Source organism: Ylistrum balloti, unplaced genomic scaffold, assembly GCF_031769215.1.
Source record: "Ylistrum balloti isolate Yb309-2 unplaced genomic scaffold, AGI_CSIRO_Ybal_v1 Utg369622, whole genome shotgun sequence".
In the NCBI taxonomy this organism is placed as follows: domain Eukaryota; kingdom Metazoa; phylum Mollusca; class Bivalvia; order Pectinida; family Pectinidae; genus Ylistrum; species Ylistrum balloti.
The window spans coordinates 777229-789597 of record NW_026781892.1 but is presented as its reverse complement, the minus strand read 5'-3'; the positions used below and the strand labels follow the sequence as shown (position 1 = coordinate 789597).

The 12369-nt window shown below is 37.4% G+C and overlaps 1 protein-coding gene across 1 annotated transcript; it reads left to right on the top strand.

Annotated features, from left to right (window-relative positions):
- The first annotated feature begins 2723 nt into the window (after positions 1–2723).
- On the top strand, positions 2724–8540 carry LOC132550173 (chymotrypsinogen A-like). Its single transcript, XM_060214204.1, has 6 exons — positions 2724–2790; positions 3829–4006; positions 5831–5930; positions 6895–7057; positions 7791–7933; positions 8391–8540. Exons 1-6 carry the CDS (start codon positions 2724–2726, stop codon positions 8538–8540), a joined length of 801 nt encoding a protein of 266 aa, XP_060070187.1.
- Positions 8541–12369: the final 3829 nt, after the last annotated feature.

The following is a 12369-nucleotide window of genomic DNA, read 5'->3' as shown; positions in this document are numbered from 1 at the left end:
CAAAATGTACCATAAATCTGTACGAGTCAGTATGAACGTTATAACTGTCTAACACCAAAACAGAGATATTCTTTTTTAAGTTCACACCTCGCAAGTGGCAAATATTCGTGTGCTTTTCTAAACTTATCCGTTTCACTGAGACCGAGTCAGGTCATGTGTTTTGTATTCATCAGGATTTGAAGATTAAATCCATATTTTGTAACAATGATGTGAAGGACATACTCCTTTCCTTTCCTTTTAATATGACATCCCTTCGATGTTAGAAAAAAAAAACGTTCTCTTACGTGCCTGCTTATAAGTCCATCCGTTCGTTGACGTCATAATTATCAACGTATCTAGATTATAGGGACTTGATGCAGGTAATATATAATTAGTTTTAGCATGCTTCTACAGACATACATCGGCGACCAGCTATGACTTAGGGTGGAACTACGAACATCTGCCGCATTTATTAACACAACAGCACTGCACAAATGTACGTTGTTATTTTAAGCATTAACATGGTTTATGAGGATGTTCTCTGGAGAAGGTCTGATTCTTACCTTCTTCGATGTCTTCTGGAAGTCATTCAATAAATACAAGAAGACTAAAAGGCATTCCAGAATGCTTAGCGTCTTCTGCTTTATCGATGGCATCCACTTTGTAAATTGTCACTTCAAGTAAGCAATGTCACGTTCTCAAACGGAAAGCAGTTTTTTTTTAAATCCTCTGACATACTTACGAACATCGAACAAATCTACCATCATCATCACACATAGAAATAGACACATTCCCATTGAGATTATGAAGGTTACATTTTAACTTTCTTATCATTTTCATCTAAATACATCTGTTGATGCTATTTTCGTCAACAATTCCAAAAAGGTAACGCGGCTTTGAACCTGAATGTACAGTTAGATTACAAAATTTGCTAATAATATTAGATACATGTATTTGTTGAGACACGAACTGTAATATTTGGTTTCCGACAAATACAAAATCTTTAACGGATCATTTCAGTCAACAGTTGTATAATTACTGAAAAAAAAAACATCGTGAATAAGAAGGTATTCTGTATTTCAAAATGAAACATGTAAAAAAAAAAATTCGGGTCAGACAAGTAAGTCAGGATTACAGGGTTCGAGTCCTAGCGGAGGCATTGAAATAAATAAGTCTCCGTTACAACCTCATTATCTGAAGTAATTTTCAATTAACTTTTTAATAAGGAAATGTAGTGAGAAACTAACCAAGATGCAATATATTTGTATTACTTTCCATTTGATCGCGAGACCGAGAAAAGCACACTGTAAATAGCTTATCCATTGACAGTAACGCTAATGGTAGGTCATACAGTATAAGGGAGATAACTCTAACAGAAACTCGTTCAAACGGCAGGGACCAACAATGATAATAAATAAAGTGACGTATATACGTCAGTATGTCCAATACAATTATACATCTGCAGTTTGCAAATTCTACGCTCTTTTAAAAGCTTTGTATTTTTTACACAACATTTAATGTTTCGTTGTTGGGACATATTGCTTCAAAAACATGACAGCGTCCTTGTCCGTACTGTCGCTGATGCTTCATTAACCGTTTTAATACAATGTCTGGCAAATACGCCAAACCAACAACCGTTGACTGTTGCTACGCCAAAGCTGTGCCGCCGATTAGATAAACTATACATTACATCACTAGTGCGCTCCATAATTTGCACTGAAACGTAATTTCTGCCTGTATTGAAAACCATGATATGCTTTGTTTTCACATTTCACCAAGAATGTTACCCGATTGAAATAGCCCACACAAGTTGTTTACTGTTGTGTACAAACGGCAGCTGTTTGTCGGAATGTGTCAATTAAACGAACATCAAGCGACAGGAAAAAGACCAGCAATATAAAGACATAAAGTACTAAATAAAGTATGTAATATACACACATCGTAAGTCCGAAGCTACAGTCCAATCAATTGAAAAAATGTAAGTGTATGAAATAACGCTTTTATGATTGACAATTTTTCACGTGTGTAGACCAACGCTGTGACACGGATGTCTTTTAATCATAGGTTGTAATAATCGAAGCTCAAATGTCGCGTCTTCATTAATAATATACAAAGTGTTTGTAGATATCTTATTCTTGACGTAAAAATTCATCAACTAACGACGATTTTGTTCTATGTCCATACCATAGCGTAACGATGGTTTCATTAGACATAATAAATGCCGTCTTCTGAAATCAAAGATATGACTTGAATAAGCGCATTATAATGGTTACGGCAATCCGCGAATAAAGAATTCAACATTTTCTGTGTTGTTGTTTCAATACTGAAAGTTCGCAAACTTTCCACCTCAGGCAACCGAATATCTGTTTCAAGATGACGTCGATACACCATTACGTACAGCCAGTGCGTGGGCCTCTATGTTGATGTTCAGTTACCGTGTTGTTATTTTTACGTTCGAATAAGTTGTATTAACAATTGGTGATATGAATTCTGAGCTATAACAACTTGGCTGTAGGGTTTTTTGGTCATTCTACGACAATGGACAGTTCAGGGTGATAATGGACTGTCCACTTTCCCACGCCACGATCCCAAAGACGATAACATAGTCATTGTTTATAAACCGTGCATACCATAGTGAAAATCTACGTCAGAGTGGAACACGACTTGCCAAAGGCGGATTTAATAAAGACGGTTAGGACTTATAAATTCAAGTTTAACTTGACAACCAGTATTTCGATTCAGGCATGGACACACGGTGGGTAATCCTTATTGTGGTCCTCTTTGGTGGTGCTGTGGAGCTATCAACAGCAGGTAAAATACCAAATTGTTGCCGTTTTGATTATTGAAGCCATACTTGCAAGGCTTTAATTGTACTTCTAGATGGTATGCTCTACTGAAACATGTATATTATTGAGCTTTTTGAGTAAAAAATGGATTAATTAGTTGATTGTATAAATGTTTTGTAACAAGTTGTCGTTTTCGTGCATATATCGTGCGCACACATGTATCTAACGCACAACTGCGTGATAGGACCGCACATTTTGTGCGGTTTGGTAGAAATTGGTGGCTAATATTACGGATTGAAAGTTAAGCGGTAAATTTCTGTTGTTATGACTTAAGAGAGATCATTGGTGTATTAGAATTTATCGGTGATTAGAAAAGTCTTTAATTTATTTAATAGTTTTCGAAATAACACTGGACCCTGCATTAATTAGTCTTTATATCTTATAGTTTCTCACCTCGGAGCTTTGCGTGCGTCGAGTAACAAAAATTATCGGTATATTGGTATATACGTGAAAAGTCCGGATCAACTAGACTTTTAAGATATACCCGAGTATATATTTTCAAAAAAATAATAGAAAAATGAGAGTTATACAGAAGTAATGAAAATGAAAAGTCCTTTCTGATGTCAAATTTACATGTATATAAAATGAGTATCTGTACACTAAGGCTGGTCACATGTGGCATTTCTGTGAATAAAACGCTTTAAATTATGAGTGTTTGCAAAAATTCAGTCTATATCTGAAAGATCTACATATTCTAAATATTAGAAAATATATATCTACAAAAACACGTGTCAAACCTGTAGATTTATAGCTTAATCAGGAGATATACCTAATTGTACTCATATAAAGTTAGAAAATAAATAAGCCTTATTCCACACTTATCTACAAATCATTTCGAAATTTATATCTTGCGAACGTCAGTAAGATCTTTCGTCTGCCCTGGAACGAGCGAGTTTGTCTGCATTAGAGTGAAAATAACTTCCAGGAGCACTAATTGTTTACTACCTCTAGATCTGGTAAAGTGGCATGACACTTGTATAATACAAGTCTATGGCTTTTACAGACGGCGGTGAGGACGATGGGCCGGGCATACCGCCTGCAATTGTTGGTGGCACTGATGCCGCAGAAGATGCGTGGCCATGGCAGGTGCTCCTCCTGTACCGCAATACGTTTTCCTGTGGAGGCACTCTTTTGAACGCCAACACCGTACTCACAGCGGCTCACTGTACCTACCGGGGCAAGTAAGTCATGTGATCTATCACCGTACTCACAGCGGCTCACTGTACCTACCGGAGCAAGTAAGTCATGTGATCTATCACCGTACCTACTGTGCCCCACTGTACCTACCGGGGCAAGTAAGTCATGTGATCTATCACCGTACCTACTGTGCCCCACTGTACCTACCGGGGCAAGTAAGTCATGTAATCTATCACCGTACTTATGTGCCCCACTGTACCTACTGGGGCAAGTAAGTCATGTGATCTAGCACCGTACTTACTGTGCCCCACTGTACCTACCGGGGCAAGTAAGTCATGTAATCTATCACCGTACTTACTGTGCCCCACTGTACCAACCAGGGCAAGTAAGTCATGTGATCTAGCACCGTACTTACTGTGCCCCACTGTACCAACCAGGGCAAGTAAGTCATGTGATCTAGCACCGTACGTACTGTGGCTCTCTGTACCTACCGGAGCAAGTAAGTCATGTGATCTATCACCGTACGTACTGTGGCTCTCTGTACCTACCGGAGCAAGTAAGTCATGTGATCTAGCACCGTACTTACTGTGCCCCACTGTACCAACTAGGGCAAGTAAGTCATGTGATCTAGCACCGTACGTACTGTGGCTCTCTGTACCTACCGGAGCAAGTAAGTCATGTGATCTATCACCGTACTTACTGTGCCCCACTGTACCAACTAGGGCAAGTAAGTCATGTGATCTATCACCGTACTTACTGTGTCTCACTGTACCTACCGGAGCAAGTAAGTCATGTGATCTATCACCGTAGTTACTGTGGTCCACTGCACCTACCGGGGCAAGTAAGTCCTGTGATCTATCACAGTACACACAGCGGCTCACTGTACCTACTGGGGCAAGTAAGTCATGTAATCTATCACCGTACCTACTGTGCCCCACTGTACCTACCGGGGCAAGTAAGTCATGTAATCTATCACCGTACTTATGTGCCCCACTGTACCTACTGGGACAAGTAAGTCATGTGATCTAGCACCGTACTTACTGTGCCCCACTGTACCTACCGGGGCAAGTAAGTCATGTAATCTAGCACCGTACTTACTGTGCCCCACTGTACCAACCAGGGCAAGTACGTCATGTGATCTAGCACCGTAATTACTGTGCCCCACTGTACCAACCAGGGCAAGTAAGTCATGTGATCTAGCACCGTACGTACTGTTGCTCTCTGTACCTACCGGAGCAAGTAAGTCATGTGATCTAGCGCCGTACGTACTGTGGCTCTCTGTACCTACCGGAGCAAGTAAGTCATGTGATCTATCACCGTACTTACTGTGCCCCACTGTACCAACTAGGGCAAGTAAGTCATGTGATCTAGCACCGTACGTACTTTGGCTCTCTGTACCTACCGGAGCAAGTAAGTCATGTGATCTAGCACCGTACGTACTGTGGCTCTCTGTACCTACCGGAGCAAGTAAGTCATGTGATCTAGCACCGTACGTACTGTGGCTCTCTGTACCTACCGGAGCAAGTAAGTCATGTGATCTATCACCGTACTTACTGTGCCCCACTGTACCAACTAGGGCAAGTAAGTCATGTGATCTAGCACCGTACGTACTGTGGCTCTCTGTACCTACCGGAGCAAGTAAGTCATGTGATCTATCACCGTACTTACTGTGCCCACTGTACCAACCAGGGCAAGTAAGTCATGTGATCTAGCACCGTACGTACTGTGGCTCTCTGTACCTACCGGAGCAAGTAAGTAATGTGATCTATCAGCGGTATATTAGTAGCAAACGCTGTTAATAATTTTATGTAGTTACATGTATGTGAATATGATATATATATTATATCAAGCACTTTTATATTTCAAAGGAAAAAGAAGTTCAGGGTAGTTGTCGGAGAATACGACAGAGGTACGAACGAGAAGGATACGAGAGGCGAAAAGAAGTTGAAAGTGAAAAAAATTATCGAGGTAACAACACTACATATAAAACAGTCCCAGAGTCGATAAAAAATGTCATACTGACAAGATTTCACTGTCTATATAAAGGTCATATTGACAAGATTTCACTGTCTATATAAAGGTCATAGTGACAAGATTCCACTGTCTATATAAAGGTCATAGTGACAAGATTCCACTGTCTATATAAAGGTCATAGTGACTGAGTATATAAAGGTCATAGTGACAAGATTTCACTGTCTATATAAAGGTCATAGTGACAAGATTCCACTGTCTATATAAAGGTCATAGCGACAAGATTCCACTGGGTATATAAAGGTCATAGAGACAAGATTCCACTGTCTATATAAAGGTCATAGCGACAAGATTTCACTGTCTATAAAGGTCATAGTGACAAGATTCCACTGTCTATATAAAGGTCATAGTGACAAGATTCCACTGTCTATATAAAGGTCATAGCGACAAGATTTCACTGTCTATATAAAGGTCATAGTGACAAGATTTCACTGTCTATATAAAGGTCATAGTGACAAGATTCCACTGTCTATATAAAGGTCATAGTGACAAGATTCCACTGTCTATATAAAGGTCATAGTGACAAGATTCCACTGTCTATATAAAGGTCATAGCGACAAGATTTCACTGTCTATATAAAGGTCATAGTGACTGAGTAGATAAAGGTCATACTGACAAGTTTTCACTGTCTATATAAAGGCAATAATAACCAATTTTACACTTGAGGTTTTTCATGTATATTTCCAGTTAACTTTTAGCGGGTTTTGATGGTTTTTTTTTTATATCTGTTCCGGTCATACTTGAATTATTTCATTAGCTGACCCTTTTATCGTGTTATATATACGTGTGTATAATGAAGATACTAATATGTCGTTCATTGATACCCTGGTGATGATAATAATTTAGAGTTGTGACGTCATGATGTTGAAAATGCTTTGACACAGTATAAACGGTATTGTAGCATCCTGATTATGACGGCGATGTGCTACACGATCTGGCAATCATGAAGTTGAAAAAACCTGTGACGTTTAATACCTACATACAACCTATTCCTGGATTAGCTGACGACAGCATGGATCTTATGAGCAGTACGTGTTACGTCACCGGTTGGGGAGCATTCAAAGGTATGACTTCGCAAATTGATATTACACAACGAATTATTGTTGTATATCACATTTCTTTCACTCAAATTGGTTATTTTTCAAAAGTTACAAAAAATGCAATCTTGATCTAGTGACTGTTGTAGCTTTGTAAAATACCTAATGAGAGGGAGCAATGTGTGACCTGTTTCTAAAACAACAAAAGTTCCGTACCTGTGTTAGTTTTGTTTACGATATAATTTGGGACGTAATGATATGACCTGAACAGCGATTTAGCAAATTGGTAAGCAAGACTGAGAATTAAAAAAATTATATGGAAATATTATCATTTATTACATGAAATAACTAACAATTAACGGTTTTAATAGTTTCAAAGAAATTATAAAAAGTATACTGAAGTTATTATTTTCTGGTTTTTATTTTAGTTTTTATTTTTCGAGTGCATGAGCCCTTCTTCCAAAACCGTCCTTCATTCACAGGTCAAAGGTCATCATGTCAGTCTATCAAAACGCGTTTAGAGTATATTCATTATGTTATTTGTTTGTTTTGTTTATACAATGTTGTAATTATTTACTTGCGTCTTGGGAGTTGAATTATACATACTTATTGATGTAGAAAGATAGATACGATGACGATCTGATGTTAACGTACTAAAATGTAACACTGACGGTGTAGAACAAATGTCAGTATAGCTACCATGTCTCCCCTGGACCATGGCCGTTAGGGAAACGATAATGAATTCTACTGATATTTTCAGGACCATCAAGCTCGGCCAGAATTCTGCAGGAACTTCAAACGCCCGTGGTGACAAATGCACAGTGCCAGACCGGTATCAACGACGGCTATCTAATCACCGATGACATGATCTGTACCGATTCGGAACCGAAAGGCTCCTGCTATGTAAGTTTTACTAAAATTGGACGAAATGTCCCATTGCATATTAGCAGAGTATCGTGTATTTAAATAGTTCGCTACACCAATTCATCGTGTACCGGCTTCTATCCAAAGTAACTTGTATTACGACAAAAAATGACGACATTTCTATAAAACGCTGTTAAATTGGGTATTTTGTTGCTCTTTATCTAAGTATGAATTGGTATTGAAAGCTCCTTTTCACTGTTAGGCCTTTTGTATGAATCATGTGAATTATATTTTAGAGGTTGAGAAAAGTCTTGTTTCAATCGTGTCGTCATACCATACAACGACTATGAACCATGGATATGAATCGTTTTAATAATTACATGATTTGTCAATATCGCAGATTTTGAGGGTCAGAGTTAGTAAAATATTATTTAACCAAAACATATAAAAACCGATGTTTTAAACTATACCGATATCTGACGGTTCTATTTAACAGGGTGACAGTGGCGGTCCTCTACAGTGCTCTGTAAACGGAACCTGGATACATGCAGGAGCCGTGTCGTGGGGTAATGAGAATTGCCGCGACGGGCCGTCCGTTTACGCAAGGACTTCCTACCACAGGGACTGGATCTTGGCTAACATGTAGACATAGAAACCGAAAAACATAATAGTAATAATAAACCTGAAAAAAAACAACCATCCATCGAGCTTGATATCAACTTCATTTGTTCCTGGCAAATCAAAACCGATCATTTTCCCCCATACGCTTGGATTTACAATCGAGTCCATCCAGTTAAAGTAATCAAAAAACGTTGATCAGTTCACGTATGTCATGTCCATAGCTGTCGGTTTTTACCAGAAATACTGTAGACGTCACACAGAAACAAACCTGTATGAAAATGAAGACCCGTCTGTACATGTGAGTTGTTATTGTGAGTTTTCTATGTTGTCATAGCGACGTCTGATACTTGATGTCTAGGTGATTTTATTTTATATTATTTATAGTGTTATATATCTATATGTTAATAAAATGTTGATTACCTATCAGGTGTTTGGTTATATATTTATGTTCTTGTTTAGTAAGGCATTAAGAGTCCTCCTAAAGTTGATAATGTCGAATCGTCACCACATGACTGTCTATAATGCTTTATTGTCCATATCCAATGTACATTCATGCCATACCAAAGTAACCGGTAAAATTGTGTGTATCAATTTATTTACAAACCAATGGTCAACTCTAACCATGCTTTGTCCACTAACCAATGGTCAACTCTAATCATGCTTTTAACACTAACCAATTGTCAACTCTAACCTTGTTTTGTCCACTAACCAATGGTCAACTCTAATCATGCTTTGAACACTAACCGATGGTCAACTCTAACCTTGCTTTGAACACTAACCAATTGTCAACTCTAACCATGCTTTGAACACTAACCAATGGTCAACTCTAACCATGCTTTGAACAACTGGGGCCTGGTGGGTTATTAATTCACCTCAGCATGCGTCCTGTACAAGTAGTTGGTTGTCCTTGCCAAAGTGGACTTTGCGTGAAAAATCCGGTTTCCGCTGACAATTCTACCTCTACTTATTTGATCTGAGTCATCATTATGTTTATAGTTTTATCATTGTTGTAAAAAGTCAAGAAAATACCAACATGGCAACATAATCATAACTCAAACTCAAATTGCACAAAACTAAGACAAATATGAACAAAACAAAGTACAAGGAGAATTAAACCAGGTGTTCCAGAAGAATAAGCGTCTTCTGCTTCATCGACGACACCTTTGTCATGCATCGGAATTGTACGTTTCTGTAGACATAACCAGAGCTACACGATAGATGTAAAAGAAAGAGCATTCATTAACTGTTTTCTGTTATTGTGTTACATCTTGCATCAACACAGTACTTCTACGTTCTAAAAAGATGTAGCTATTAAGGCGAGGCTGAGGCAGATATGTTTATCGTTTCCAAATCAAAGCAACTGCTGTATGATTAGTACTGTTCACGCCAGCGAAAAAATACAGCGGTATTCTAAAATTAATTTAACGATAAACACAAGCAACAGAATACAATGTATTTGGGAAATACGGTTTCGGATTTAAAAAAATGATGAATTATCCAAAATGTTTTGATATTGAGAGACAACCATGAGTTCAACTTAGAGCAGGAGTCAACATTTAAGTAATTATGTACATTTTGTACTTCTTACAGAACGTGACGGATATTCGTGTGTTATTCTACATTGTTGAATACCATGCATGCGGATATGTCCTGCAAGATTATGGTAATCCAGAGGGAATGAAGAATTAAAAAAGGTTATTTACCATTAATTTCAAGGGAATTAAGATAGTGTATGAAAGGGTACGACATCACTTGTTTTAGCAGGCCGAAACAGATTACTTTTTGTTCACTGTTTGGCTTATTCTAAGTAATTTCATAATGAATTGTAAGATAAATGCCACCGTACCATTTCATAATCACTATTTTACAGTTTTACAGGTTGCGACATTTGGGGACAGAGCCTTCATAAACCAATATTTAAGTCTAGCAAGGTCTCTTTAGATCCACTCAGCTGTAGATGATTATATCTGATCTACATACGTATGAAGACATGTTAAGTCGGTGATTGTCTAACTGGCTAGAATCTGAGTGTTACTTCCCAAATCTCTCATAAACAAACTCCACTTGTCTGGTACTATCTTGTATTAAACTAGAAGTTAAGAATAGACATGTGCCGAAGTCAAAAGGCTTACAATAGAACTGACTGGTTACGTGCAGGGCAATATCTATATACATGTATTTGACAATTAATGAACTAAACAATTATCAGATGAAACAGGCATGAAGCTGAGCCTCCCTTAACCAATAAAATCAATTGACCATATCTGACAGATACACCGGTCACTGATTAAGGTGTCCTGACAGCTCTGAAAATTACTGTACTGGCTAAGAAGACAGCCTATAATTAAAAGATAACTGCAACACCAATTAAATTTCCACTTAACATTTGGGTCATCATTACATCACATTGAATACTGAGTATATTCTTATAGAAGTTGTAGGAAGAATCAAAGCTACATTGTACACATTATATCTTATATCTAATTAACACTAGAAACTTTATCAGATATGAAACCTTTGACAGAATGACCATTTATGGATAATAGGTGTATCAACATATCGACTTAAAACCGTGCAGAATTAACTAAATCAAGACAAACACCAATAGCACCAACTGCTTTGTGATGATAAAAATAATGTAGCTAATAGGTTTATAACCAATAATATTTTCTTGAATCTGAATTATTAACTTGGCAACGTGTTACTTAAAATTAGACTAAGATATGAAGGACATAAACGTATAGTGTTTGTGTTAGAAGTGGTTATCTCCCTTTAACTATTGAAACGGACAAATGCATCTGTCAATTGTGTAATGTAGCAAAATGGTACAGAACTTGAATAGCATTTCGGGATGGTATACAAGAAAGATTTCAGTTGTTTCCAACTATAGGAATTTGAGTTTTAAAAAACATTGTGTTGACATAAGTTTTAAATTCATTATGAACTGTCTTGATCCACAAACCGATTTATCTGAACAACTTCCATGTTTGTGGACAAGAAGTATTTCTTACCTTAAGGTCATTGTTAACGATGTAAAGAAAAAAAGTTCAGCAGCAGCAGCAGCAGCTATTATTGTTTGATAGGACACGTGAATAATACGTTTATATCTGTGATTGTGGCGGGTTTGCAAGAATGGCTGTTCTTTTCTCTGCTCTACTGTATTGCAACGGATATGACAGTGCGTCATTTCAAAGCTAGTTTTACAAACCTTTTTTTTTTTTTTTTTTTTGCGTATTTTGAGGTCATCAGACCCTTAGAGACTGGATGATCTGTAGTCGCATTTTATACTTTTTCTCATGTTCAACTAGTAGGATTCGGTCTAAACTTTCATAAAATGATACTAAGATGGTCCTGACCAAGTGTTAATATTTTTGTTTTAATCCAACATTACCATTATGAATGTCGTGGCCGATACAGTTTTTGAACCTTTAAGCTTACATTGTTGCTATTCAGATGAAAAAATGTTTGAATATTGAGAATCTGAAATTAACAGTATCGTTGTTTTTGTTATTGTAAATACTAAACTATATAGATTTGTTTAAATCGTTTCTTGATTATTCACCCTATCACACTACTATGATATCATTCAGTAAGTCTTCACAGTCAAATAACTTTGAATCTCATTGCTTCAAGCATCAATTGAATTAAGATGTAATAGTCGGTTGGTATCTCCTTGTTGTTATACGTAGTTCAAAAACCCTGTTTTGTATGTTTGTCTGTCAGGTATCGACATTTTTCATAGAAGTCGTGAGTTTGGTAACAAACCCTTGTACATCAAATAAACTACATGATTAACACGGAAGATTGAGGAAACTGGTTCAACGAGTGGAGATCGAAATTCTATCTCTGGACAA

What these genes read in the sequence shown, in the direction of transcription:
- LOC132550173 (XM_060214204.1), top strand. Translation starts at nt 2,724, where the DNA reads ATGGACACACGGTGGGTAATCCTTATTGTGGTCCTCTTTGGTGGTGCT. An exon ending in CACTGTACCTACCGGGGCAA is followed by an intron (nt 4,007 to 5,830) that starts GTAAGTCATGTG and finishes TATATTTCAAAG; the next exon opens with GAAAAAGAAGTTCAGGGTAG. An exon ending in CGGTTGGGGAGCATTCAAAG is followed by an intron (nt 7,058 to 7,790) that starts GTATGACTTCGC and finishes TGATATTTTCAG; the next exon opens with GACCATCAAGCTCGGCCAGA.